This window comes from Papaver somniferum, chromosome 3 (assembly GCF_003573695.1).
Source record: "Papaver somniferum cultivar HN1 chromosome 3, ASM357369v1, whole genome shotgun sequence".
NCBI lineage: Eukaryota > Viridiplantae > Streptophyta > Magnoliopsida > Ranunculales > Papaveraceae > Papaver > Papaver somniferum.
The window spans coordinates 224,173,759-224,186,509 of record NC_039360.1 but is presented as its reverse complement, the minus strand read 5'-3'; the positions used below and the strand labels follow the sequence as shown (position 1 = coordinate 224,186,509).

At 38.4% G+C, this 12,751-nt stretch overlaps 1 protein-coding gene across 6 annotated transcripts; it reads right to left on the bottom strand.

The window, feature by feature from the left end:
• Window positions 1-4,369: 4,369 nt before the first annotated feature.
• Window positions 4,370-12,241, bottom strand: LOC113358789 (pyrophosphate-energized membrane proton pump 3). 6 transcript variants are annotated; one of them, XM_026602466.1, is made up of 15 exons: window positions 12,064-12,241; window positions 10,851-11,218; window positions 9,851-10,054; window positions 9,548-9,693; window positions 9,294-9,441; window positions 9,070-9,202; window positions 8,496-8,668; window positions 7,984-8,104; window positions 6,905-7,086; window positions 6,316-6,753; window positions 6,053-6,217; window positions 5,816-5,971; window positions 5,600-5,711; window positions 4,995-5,214; window positions 4,370-4,743 (listed from the first exon to the last, which is right to left on the bottom strand). In XM_026602466.1, exons 2-15 carry the CDS (start codon window positions 10,944-10,946, stop codon window positions 4,644-4,646), a joined length of 2,394 nt encoding a protein of 797 aa, XP_026458251.1. In that variant the 5' UTR covers window positions 10,947-11,218; window positions 12,064-12,241; the 3' UTR covers window positions 4,370-4,643. The 6 variants fall into 6 exon arrangements, with proteins under 6 accessions (XP_026458251.1, XP_026458252.1, XP_026458255.1 ...); XM_026602467.1 differs by having other exon boundaries at window positions 12,069-12,241; XM_026602470.1 differs by having other exon boundaries at window positions 12,073-12,241.
• Window positions 12,242-12,751: the final 510 nt, after the last annotated feature.

Below are 12,751 nucleotides of genomic sequence, written 5' to 3'. Positions count from 1 at the left end.
TTACTTAATTTTGCATTTTTAGGTAATAAATAAAGTTGGATGAATTGCGGAGGAAAAGAGCAGAAAAGTAGTGAAAAGCCGGGAAGAAATTACGCAAGGAAGCCGCAAAGAATGGTGCGCACAAGTCCAAAAAGCTAGGAATGGGCTCAAGAAGGAAGAATTGTTCTTAAAGAAGATATGGGCTTGGCATACCCAAGCCCAAAACCCTACCCAAACCCATTTCAATATCCAACCCGCCTCCATCTTCAGCCGTCGGATTGGATCCATCTCATCATCCAATGGTCGCTTCATCGTGATCGAATCGAAAGCTCCTGTCAAACACTACAGCACCTAACTCCATCTAGCACCATTAGTTTCGTTGTATATCTGCATCCAACGGTCGCTGCCAGCCTCTTCACTTTTAGCCGTTAGATCGATCCATCATCTCCACATCCCACGGCTCATCCTCGCTGTTCATCCAATTTGCTACAACCGCCCAACACCCGAGCACCCGATACCTATACCCATACCAAACATCCCCTTCCCCTTCTTCCATCGACATCTCCTCCTCCATACCCTGTGCAGAGCCACCACCACCTTCTCCACCTGCTCTGACCTCGCCACCACCACTCCCTACGCCACCAAACCAACCCTAAACCTAAACCCATCACCATCACGTGTATCTCTTTATCAACCACTAATTTCTCCAATTTCTCATCTCTTCTCACTGAAACCCTAGGTGAGAAATTGGGGATATAAGTGATGTTAAAGCAACAATTGGAGCATGAGATGAACGAGAGAAGTAATTGGAGAGTGGGTCGACGAGATGGAGTGAGTATCTCAACACATTAGGTAAATCAATTTTACCTAATTTTCTGTTTTTGGGGAAAAGGGGTTGGAACCCTAATTCTGATAGGGGAGTATATTTGTAATGTTTTGTGTGAGGGGGGGGGGGGGGGCGAATAGATATCTCTGGACTAGCCAGAAAAACATTTTGTTCTGTTTGATTGCAATTTACAATTTCAGTTCTTCTTATGCAGTTGAATGATTATGTGTGTGTTGTTTAAATTATCCTGTATGATATTGATTGTTGTTCACATGTTTAGCATGAGCTAAACTGCTTTAAGCTGAGGCTCAGTTGAAGCCTTATGCACTGTCAATTGACATGTTGCTAGATAGTTAACTCCTTGCCCTGTTTTGCTTGAGCAATGGGAAGAGACTAATGCTCTTAGTGCCTGTGATTGATTGTTCTGTCAAAAGACAGTCAATGCTAGGGGCAAACTAGTGAGCAAGTTAGTTTTCCTCCCATTCTAGATGTATGCATAGGATTTTTAACTCAACCTAGAAATATGTTGTTTGATTAGGACACAAGGTAGATACTAAGCCTTAGCTTAGCCACAATCCATATTTCAGTCACTCAATTTCAGTTCTGTTGTGCTTTCAGTTCAGTTTATTTCCTTGCCTGTTTTTCTTGCATTTTGAAGCTGTGTGCACTGAAGTCAGTGCACAAACTCACTCCTTCCCTTGGCTTACAGCCTTGGTTCCCTGCCATTGTTATTTTATATCATCTGCCATTTAATCCTTGCTGTGCTGCCATCTTGTGTTAACTGTTTTAGTTCTTTGTATCTGCCTTCATCCATCACTGCTCACTGTCATAGTGCTTTGCACCCATTGATAGCTCAGGAAAATTCTTGTATGCTCCCGCTCCCTGTGGACTAACTCCTACTCATCCCTATACTATAAAGCTTGGCCTTGTATACTTGCAAGAGTTTTTGTGTGTTTTCCATTCCACACCAAATGCATATCTTAACGTAGGGAGATGAAAAGAGACAAGACTACAACTTCGATAGGAATGAGTGTTTGGTTGGGTATTGAATTGAGGGTTAAAAGATGGCTTAGTTTATTCTTCTAGATGGAGACGACATCATTTACTTTTGAGTTAGGTAGTTCAAGTAGAATCTGAATGAAGACGTGTTCTCATGGAAAAACTGAATTAGAACTAAGTGGAGTTGATAAATAAAGTCAAGAGAAAGACAGGTTATTAATCTTGATCTATTGTTATTTCTATAAGTTGCACTTATATTGCATGAAACTATATGGATGTGTAGGAGTCTAGCCATCAGTGCAAGCTATTCTTGATGAAAATGAAGTCTTTTGGAAAGACATTTCAGGTAAAGTTAATTTGTTGTCACTGGAGAATTGAGCTTTACAAATCATATCGGGACTGGGGCGAGGCGAAGCCGAGCTTTACCAAATCAAATCCGGACTGGGGCGAGGCGAAGCCGAGCTTTACCGAATCAAATCGGGACTAGGGCGAGGCGAAGCCGAGCTTTACCAAAACAAATCAGAATGGGAGAGGCGAAGCCGAGCTTTACCAAATCAAATTGGGACTGGGCGAGACGAAGCCGAGCTTTAACGAATCAAATTGTGAGGGGAGAGGTGAAGCGCCGAGCTTTACAAAATAAAAAAATAAAGAAAAAGGCAGTGATGAAAGAGGCAATGATGAATTTAATTGGTGGACCAAATTTGAGAAGCTGCCCGGGCCCGGGCACAAAATCTAGTAACCAAAAAAAGAATTTGGAAATTCAAAGCATCTGCAAGAAGTATATGAATAAAGTCAATGTTATTATTTAGTTGAATACATAAAGAAATAAAAAGTGAAAAGCTAATGAGTATTGAGTAATACAAGATGAACCTGGATTCATCTATGCTAAATCATCACATGAAAAAACACAGTTCACAAACAATTGAATTAGATTATTAACTGAATTGTACCTAAATCATTAGATGATGGTCACCAAAACCACACAATAACATCCAACATAGTTTCGTAAGAACAGAAAATATGAAGAGGTAAAATCATCAGATGATGGTCTTGGAATCTGATAACCCTAGAAAATCAAGATGATTCGAAAATTACACTAAAATGAAATTAAAAACACATCATCTGAAAGCTAATTCTGTACGATTAATATTGAATTCAGAAACCCTAGAAGATCATGAGTAAAAATCCAAAGTTAATAAAAATTAAAACACACCATCAATAGCTAATGAAACTTCAATTCTTCTTCAACCCGGAGCTTATACCAGCGGAACCCATTTTCAGGCACACATCGAGAACCTAGTCTTCTCATCACCGTCGACTTCCATTTCGATCAAATATCATATCCAAACTTGAACGAAAATCTGTAATATTCTTTCGAATAATGACAATGGAGGACATAAAAATTAAAGAAGCCTGTTCTTCCGATTAAGAGAATATGTTTTACAAACTTGAAACAGAATCTGAAGAATCTGTTTTGAATATTTTCAAAAGATGCTTGGTAATTTTTCATCGAGAATCTGTTTGAGGATGAAGAAGCTTGTTCTTCTTTGGATCGAAAGTCTATTTCACCCAAAATTAAAGAAGACAAGGACATATTGGTTCATTCCAATTAATTAATAAACAAAATTCTGGATGAAATATCCAAAATGGATAATTGAAAAGTATTTTTTTCTGTCCATTTAAACAACATCAAATTTTACAAATCTTTTTCACCCAGGAATCGTTGTTTTTGGTCTATTTGGCCAATTTTGTGTTTAATTAGAGTGTCCGGGGCATGCACATGAATCATGATGACCATAAACTCAGAATGATTGACACTTTAGACATCACTTTCATTTTAATATTTTGGTATTAAGGCATGCCCTCCTGCTCGGCAATATCTCATCTATCATCTATAAAAGCGTCGACTTCATTTTTCCTAAAACTGACTCAAGAACTCTGATTTTGTTGTTGTGACGTGCAATCAATGGCAACAACAGGTGGTCTAGAATTAGCGGCCTGTATTTGGGCACCACCTGAATTTGCTTCTAACCCCACCACACTATCTATGCTGGCAATGGCATTACCAATGTCTTTTCCACTGGGCCTAGTTGGGACCTCAATAATTCTTGATCACAAATCATCATACCGTCTGTATGATTCTTACTGTTTCATAATCGACCATAAATGATTCGAAAATGATTTACGGACAGCTCTTTCACAGAGAAGAATATATCGATTAGTGCAAGACCCACCTTGTAGGCGTGCAAGGGGATTTCATGATTTTAGACCCACGTTTCCAGTTTCCACAATGCTCTGGAGTATCCGAAGAAGGTACACAAGTTGCACATAACCTGAAATAAATATCACCACCCTCCTGGAGCGAGAGACCTATCCTCCATCATAGATTAATGTGATTGATCCCCCCAATCGACCAAGTTAGGTAATCCTTAATGTGATTGATCCACCCTGTGCCCTACGTGGTACATATCCAAGTACTTCACTCAACCTCCATTTCAGAAAAAGTTTTCAAGTGAGCTGTTAGAGTCCGATACACAATTAGCATAGCTTTACATGAAAAGGAACTTGGACAAAATACCAATATGAGCTATATTAGAAAAGAGCAGAAGTCTAGGGCTAACACCCAAATGGGTTGTCATTTTAACATTTACTAGTTCAAGCAGAGAGAAGAAACATTGGAAGAGGGTAGGAAAAAGAAAACAAAATAAAGGGGCCGCAGTGAAACTCAATTTTAGATAGCTTAACCAACTACTTTACCAGATCATGGAATCCGTAACTGTTCATGTCAAATGCTGAGAAAAAGATGTATAAAAAAGAAGTATAAAGTATAAAGAACTTCTCATAGAAACACTGGTGCCATAACTAGAGTAATTGTTGCGAGCATCTTGATAAGGACATGGATTGAAGGGCCAGCAGTGTCTTTGAAAGGATCTCCTACACTGCATGAAAGTAAAAATAGTTTCATGTTAGGAATCTTTCAGTATTTTTTAACATGACTAACTACAGGCTTATGCTGCAAAGACAAGAACTCTTCTCCTCTCCTATAAGGTAAGCACATACAAGTTACAAAACAAAATTAAACCACTAATTTGTCTGCCTAGTCATGCATGTTCGTTTTTAGAAGATGATTGGGCATTAAGCAAAGATCATTTGGAAAGGTAGAACTTTTTAAATGGATATGCAAACTTACGTGTCTCCTGTGATCGCAGCTTTGTGGCAATCACTTCCCTTGCCTCCTAGTGCACCAGTTTCTATGTACTTCTTTGCATTATCCCATGCACCACCAGCAGTATTCAGGAAGAGAGCCATAAGGATACCAGTGACGGTTGCAAACATCAACATAGATGCCACAACTTTGGCACCAAGTAGAGGATGTCCCGTGAAGTGCCCTAACCATCGAAACATAAAACCTGCATCCGAAAATAGTTAAAGCAATGACAGTCACATGGAGACAAATAACATAAGAAAACAATTTACAGGTTTAGAGGAATGTTTTCTTCTACAACATTAGCTTTTGTAGGGTAGAGAAAGATTTGCATCATCATGACATGCTGTCAGTTTAAGGATACAGAAGTGAGATTAATGTTACCTACAGATTGCTTATCGTGGACACAACTAGTTATTTGCAGAAAACCAGATAGTTTTTACATGCCTAATAACTAATAACAGAATTTTGGACCTATATCCAACTAATGGGAGTCCTACAGGCCCCATACCACAACAAAGACGGCAAAAAATAAAAAATGGGATGCATAATCTCATACTGTAGAGAGAGGGGAGAAAAGGGGAACTCACCAACTGCAATGGGTGATATAATTGCCAAGGCACCGGGCTTTATCATTTCCCGCAATGATGCAGATGCCACAATTGCGACACACCGACCATAATCAGGTTTCTCCTTGTATTCCTGGTAAACAATATTTAGTTTAATTAATTGGCCACCAGTGAAAGGGAGACAGAACCCCCTACAAAAAGAATACATCACACGGCACGTTAGAAACATATACTCACCATTATACCAGGTCTCTCAATGAATTGTCTCCTCACTTCATTAACCACCTCTTGAGCAGTTCGGCCAACCGCCGAACAGGCCCAGGCACTGAATAAAAAGATGAGCATAGAGCCCAACAGGCCACCTACGAAAACTTCCGGAATTGCGATGTCAACCTAAAAAAAGTGCCAATTTTAATGAGAAGGACAGCTAGGGATGGTAAACATTTGGAAACTCAAACTTAGAACTCTGTGCACCTGGTTGAAAGGTGTGTTAGCAAATGAAGCTACTTCATCCATATAAGCACTAAATAGCAGGAAAGCAGCAAGGGCAGCTGATCCAATAGCAAAACCCTTGGTGGTAGCCTTTGTTGTGTTCCCAACGGCATCAAGAAGGTCGGTGATCTCACGAACACTTTCAGGCTGTAAGAGACATGAAAATTTCAAATCGCTAAGAATAACAAACTTTTATCTTCTTAATAAATGAGGAACTTTTATATCGAATCTATGAGATGTTACACCTGTTGGCTCATTTCAACAATTCCACCGGCATTATCAGCTATCGGACCAAACATATCCATGGTGAGAACATATGCAGCTGTGCTAAGCATACCCATGGTTGCTACCGCAGTCCCAAACAGACCGCCAGTAGGGACTCCAGTTTCATCCACCAAGCCCGACGTGTGACCAAGCCAGAAAGCAGAAACGATGGCTACACTAATTACAAGAACCGGAAGAGCAGTTGATTCTAAACCTAAACTGATGCCTGCAATTATGTTGGTTCCATGCCCTGTAGAACTGGCAAGAGCTAACGTGCGGACAGGCTCATGCTTGTAATCGGTATAATACTTAGTAATATAGACAAACGCGTAGGCTGTCATAATCCCAACCAAGCCACACAGGGCAAAGTTCAACCATGCGGTAGGCGCTTGCTCAGTGTAAAGCATCCAACGAGTAGACTGGAGATATAATCCAACAGAAAAACATTTGAATGTCAAATAAAGACGGCATAACCAAATAATTTACCGACTTCTAATTTATAAGGTAACAAAGTAACCACAACAAATACTTTTATGAAGTGGAAACTTCCTGCTGAAGATGTAGTATTACCGCGCCAAACGTAATAACAGCTAAAACAATCGTAATTGAATAGCCTCTCTGAAGAATCGCCATTGGATCCTCTATAAGTGTCCCAGCACCACGTGTACCCCTGATTGAAAGAATCCCAATTGAAGATATAACCAGGTCGAAAGAGTGTATAACAAGGGGGAACAATATGAATCCAGTTGGATCTGCAAAAAATGAAATAAAGAGGAATCCAACCAATAATTAATGAATTCACACGTTTATAATGTCACTATAACTCAATTTTAAAGTAAAGAAAATATAAGGATTTGCAGGTGCAGATTAAGGGGGATCGCGTTAGAAGACAAAAAAGAGTTATCAGCCCAAAAAAGACCTCCACATAAGAGGACGTTTCATCAAACAAAACTACCAATCAGAGCTCTGAAATTCTTCATATAGCTGACAGCTAATCAAGTAGGGTAGAGTACTCGAGCGTATAAACTTAATACCAAACAAATGTAAAAGCACAATGGAACACTGCAGTATAAACTAAAGGTTCTTTTCCTTCCTGTTTAATTGAACACTGCAGTATTTCCTAAGGAACAATAGGTATTGTTTCGAAAGAACCAGGTGATTCACAAAGCAAAATAGGGCATGGCCAAGAAGTGCAATACAATAAAAAAGTGAATTTTAACGGAACCATCATCAGATCAAGTCATCAAGTAAAAAAGAGAGATCATATTTGATTGGATTGTAGAATTTTACCAACGTTTAGCATAAAGAGAAGCTGAGCATACTGAACAAAGAAGGTGAATCACATCCCAGGATTCCCAACTCATAATTTTCGAACTCCTCATTTCATTTTTGTAGTTTGCAGACAGGAGTTGTTAGGTTTAAAGTTAACAGGCAGTACCATTTATCTATTGTTTCAAAATACATCAGTATGAACTGTAGCATTTCTATTTAAATGTTCTGTTAGATTGTACTATAGCAAAACTGAACGAAGCATGCCACAAAATCATTTGCAAGAATTATATATATATATATATTCCATTTACATAGTGTTTCAGCCATCAGATATCGATTTCAACAGGAAATAAAGAAAGAAACTGTAAAATCCTTGCCTTCAATTTTGCAACGCTTAGCCATTGTGCCCCCAAGTATCATAGCGCTGATTATTTCTGCAGCAATACTCTCAAAGAGATCAGCACCTCGTGCTGCACAATCACCCACATTGTCTCCAACCTTCAACACATACACAAATAAACCCTCATTAATACAAGTATTGGAACTAGAAAAGGAAAAAAAATAAAATAATGTGAGGATGTGGTTTAACACATAAACCTTACAACACACTACCAATGCATCCGGTCAAATGCTACTTATGTGATGCATAATTTAAGACATCAGAACAAAGTTCAGGACGAACTCTGAAACCAAAAAAACATCTATGGGATGGTATCCAACTTTTCAGAAACATAATTCAATAGAGCATTCCTAAGAAACTAACAATAACACGTAATCTCGAGGCATGTCTTAGATATATAAAGGTTGTTGACTAAAGCATTCCTAGAATCCTAAGTAGTATCAAGAAATCTGCTGAAAAGTAAAGTAATTAGGATAAAAGGTTAAATACCAAATCAGCAATGACTGCCGGATTTCGAGGATCGTCTTCAGGTATCCCTTGCTCTACCTTTCCGACGAGATCAGCTCCAACATCAGCTGCTTTAGTGTATATTCCGCCACCTAACTGGGCAAAGAGGGCAACAAACGAAGCTCCGAAACCATATCCCACCAGGACAAGAGGCACTACAAAGCATGTAGAACAAAGTCAGTGAAAGATCAAAGACACGAGACACAATTTAAGCGGCTAACAAAACAAATATGAAGGAAAATCCCTTTTGTCTCTAAAGGAGATGACCAAAATAATACCACTTAGACAATCAATAGTCAAGATGCCACCGGTTCTCATATTAACATTTTCTCAGATTATCGTTGGTACCACAAAGGGGCAGGAAACACAAACATATCTTTGCTACAGCAATAGATGGTAGATAAACGACACAACATAACACTTAATCCTCCTGTAGGAAAAAGGTGCTTAGAAAAGCGAGATTGATCGGTATAGTAAGGGAAAATGAGTGTCAAAGACATGATATCGTTAACATGCAAACCATGTGCATATTGGTTTCTCTAAAGAAGATGCTTACAATCAGTGACCTTCATTGAACCTGGTGTGTCTACACCCAATATTACGTAAAATGTGGCATAGAGGATTGCAACTCCAAGCACAGCCATGCCGACAACAATAATTGCTGAGAAACCCCCAGCACGCACAGCTATCTGCGTAGAATTAATTGCTATTAAGACATACAAATAGGCCAATTTGTGAAGGCAGCATAAACAAATTGCAGAGATTATGCGGACAGAGAACCTGCAAAGCCTCTCTTGCAGACCGCCTGGCAGCACTAGATACTCGAACATTTGCACGTACTGATACCCACATACCAACGTACCCAGCCATACCAGAACATAGAGCCCCTAGAAGAAAAGAAGCAACTGTAATATAAGCAGACGCTGTCCTGGAAAAAAGCAAGGGATGAGAAAACAGTCAACATTTGACATGAAATGGAATATCCATAAAGTGAACAATTAGGGCAGAGAAAGAGAGATGATAAAATACCCTACCTCCCAAGTGATTCCTGATGAGGACTCATTGTGCGGAATAAATAGATTACAAAGATCACCAAAGCAAGCACAAATGCCATCTTGGAAATAGTCCCATATTGGGTCCTAAAGAAGCCTTCTGCCCCATCCCGTATTGCTTCTGAAATCTACAAAATGAATGGCGAAGTCAATCAAATTCACAAAACTAGGATTAGAAGAGAGAGATTGACATTTTAACTATGTGATATAAACAAAAGAAAGAAAAGGAACCGCGTTATCATTAACGAAAAAGTGGACAAAACTATAAAATAATCTGAGTAATACCTGAACCATCTCTGGAGGCCCCTCATCCTTTGCAAGCACCCATTTAGTAAGATATATAGCGAAAAGAAAGCTGATAATGCAGACCGAGAAGACAAACAGAATAATTGGAGAGGTTCTTGCTCCAATATATACCAAGCCTCCCAAAGCCAGGAACAGAAGAACTAAAAGTACGCGTACATTAATTCTCATTAGAATCCTTAAAACCTGTATTAATACCCAGTGAAGAAAATAATTAAGTTATTGCACCCTATGGGATGGACACAAGAAGTTGATAAATAAATACAAACAAATGACAAAAAGAAAAGTGCAAAAAGTTTTCAAGTTTCTACAAAGTGGTCAAGCTTCTCGAATAACAACTATTATAGTTTATATTCCAGTATTGCAAAACTGCTTAGATGTTCACATTCATTCCATCCCAAATCTGTTCATGTTATTCGACTTTCCTTATTATTCCATGAAAAGTTGTGGAGCCACCAATTGTAATGATAGGAACTTCAATTGTTTTTCAATTTCTGAAGAGAAAATCCTGAACTAAAAAAGGATCCTAGAGTGTCTAGAGTTCATCTTGACGGAGTTGTTTCGCATAGATTTGCCAGCAGGGATCACTCTAAATAAGCAAAATGTACATCACATCTCTTCCAGCCTTTCCACTAATAGCCACGGAAAAATCAGCCTTATATATACAACAGCACTTGCAGCTTTATATTTTTTAATTGCAAGAAACTTGGACAAAAGCAGTAACTATCTAATAGCTGGGTGCCAAAATCTCTCTGACATTCGTTACTTCTAATGCTATATAATGTTCACTAATTCATAACTACTGAGGCATTCATTCTGCGAAATTTGATTCCTTGATCCCACACAATTCAGTGTAGCACTGTCTTCAAAAAAATAAATCACTTTGTTTGGCCGGTAACAGTACAAATCATATTCCATGGAAGCTAATCATAAAATTGAATGCAAGAACTATAGTGAAATTGATGGAGTAATAGAACCTTACCAGGGGAGTATAAGATTTACTACGCATTACTGGGAAAGTCCTGGGCCTATCTTGGTACGTCCCCAAAATCCCATCCTCCAAATCCGCATCCATCATTATTGCATGTGACGAGTTAACCTTCCGGGTAGTAGCAGGAAAAGGGTTGAACTCCCCACCCTGGGGCAAGTCACCCCCAGAACCTGGACGCTGAATTTTGAGTGAAGCTGGTTTAACCTATAAAGTACAACTTTAACACCATACAATTACAACTTTGTCAATAGGTCGTGTAGTTTGATGCCTCTCCCCCAAGTAGCTTGGAGTTCCTTTTCTGTTGAACTGGCCGTGAGAAGAGAAATCCGGATTCAAATTCTTCAATACCAAGCGGCTTCCTAGAGGAAACAGACATGAAAATATACTCAGACCATGACTACTTCATAAAACCTACCTACATCTACCATACAACAAACCAATGATAGAGATGGAGTTTGACAATAAAAACTCATGCAACCTTATAACCTTAACCCACATTAACAAAACATCTCTTACAAAAAAGCAAGTCGCAACTCAAGCAAAACATCTCAAAGTCAAAAGGATAACAATTACCAAACAGAAAATCTACTTTCTTGAACAAATTTCAGGGTCTTGGGCGATATCAGATTAAGATAAACCCTAATCACAATGTCATTAAAAAATCTAACATATTCTAGTCACACAATTGAAACTGGCCAGTTCTAGTTCGACATTTGCATGCATGAAAAACTAAAATTCCTAAATGTCAACCTTAGCTATGACCAATTCAAAAACCCCATGTAATCTGATACCCAAAATGTCAACCTAAAAATTAAAAAGCGCAAGCCCTAAATTACACCCTTATCCATTATCAAACAAAACCCCAGACTACAACCATTATGAGAGAAAACCCTAGGCTTACCCTCTCCAAATTGATCAACAAAATCGTGAAATTCACACAACTAAGACCTAAAAACTGTAAGATCTGAACAAAAACAAAAATAAAAATCTAAGAATGTCAATATTCTTCCCCAATTTCCATCGTAAAATACGAATCAAGATCTCAAGAAATACCTAAACTAAACTGAAAAGTAATAACCAAACCTTGGTTATTTGATAGTCATTCACATCATCTATCTGAAATTATTGGTGACAGATTTAAGAAGAAGCAGAAGAAGAAGAAGAAGAAGAAGAAGAAGAAGAAGAAGAAGATTAGTATATTTACCTTACCTACCCTCAAATTGACTTTGTTAGTAGTCGTCGTGGTAAGAAAGTGATTAAGCGTTGAAGTTGAGGTTTAGCCAGTAGTGAATTAGAAGACTAGTAACTGCCATTAACGGGAACCACGTTGTTTTAGGTTTATACTCTGAATTTTTACAGAGATTCTGGAAAGAGAGAAAAAGACAGAGAGCGAAAATGAGGGCATAAAAAGTAATTTCCTTTGCATGAAAGAAAATAAATTCTTAATTTTGTCTTCTTCTTTTTCTGCACAGCTGGGTTCACTCTTCACTCACCAAGACTAGTCCCATTTCTTGATCCAACCGTCATCCCAGCAATATGATTTTCATCTCATTCGAACAAGAGAGATAGTGGATCCAACCCTTTTAATGGGAATCGATCCTCTAACCTCTCTATTAGACAGTGAAAAATATATGTAAAAAACTTGATGAGCATTTTCGACCTAGCCCACCATACGTAAAATAGTTGGTCGTGATGCTACTGGATTAAAAGTGCTCTAATAGAGCAAAAGCTAAAATAATTCCAAACTACTACCACTCTTTTCGTTAATTATATAAGAACTAGGTTACAATTTCACGTTGGTATGTGGTAATGGTACTCATCGAGTCATGTATAATAATTTTGTTGATAGATTTCCCATTTGACTTCCATCTGTCACATGGTTGGCCATGTTA

What these genes read in the sequence shown, in the direction of transcription:
- LOC113358789 (XM_026602466.1), bottom strand. Translation starts at nt 10,946, where the DNA reads ATGATGGATGCGGATTTGGAGGATGGGATTTTGGGGACGTACCAAGAT. An exon ending in CTAACACACCTTTCAACCAG is followed by an intron (nt 5,972 to 6,052) that starts GTGCACAGAGTT and finishes CACTTTTTTTAG; the next exon opens with GTTGACATCGCAATTCCGGA. An exon ending in TTGAGAGACCTGGTATAATG is followed by an intron (nt 5,712 to 5,815) that starts GTGAGTATATGT and finishes ATTGTTTACCAG; the next exon opens with GAATACAAGGAGAAACCTGA.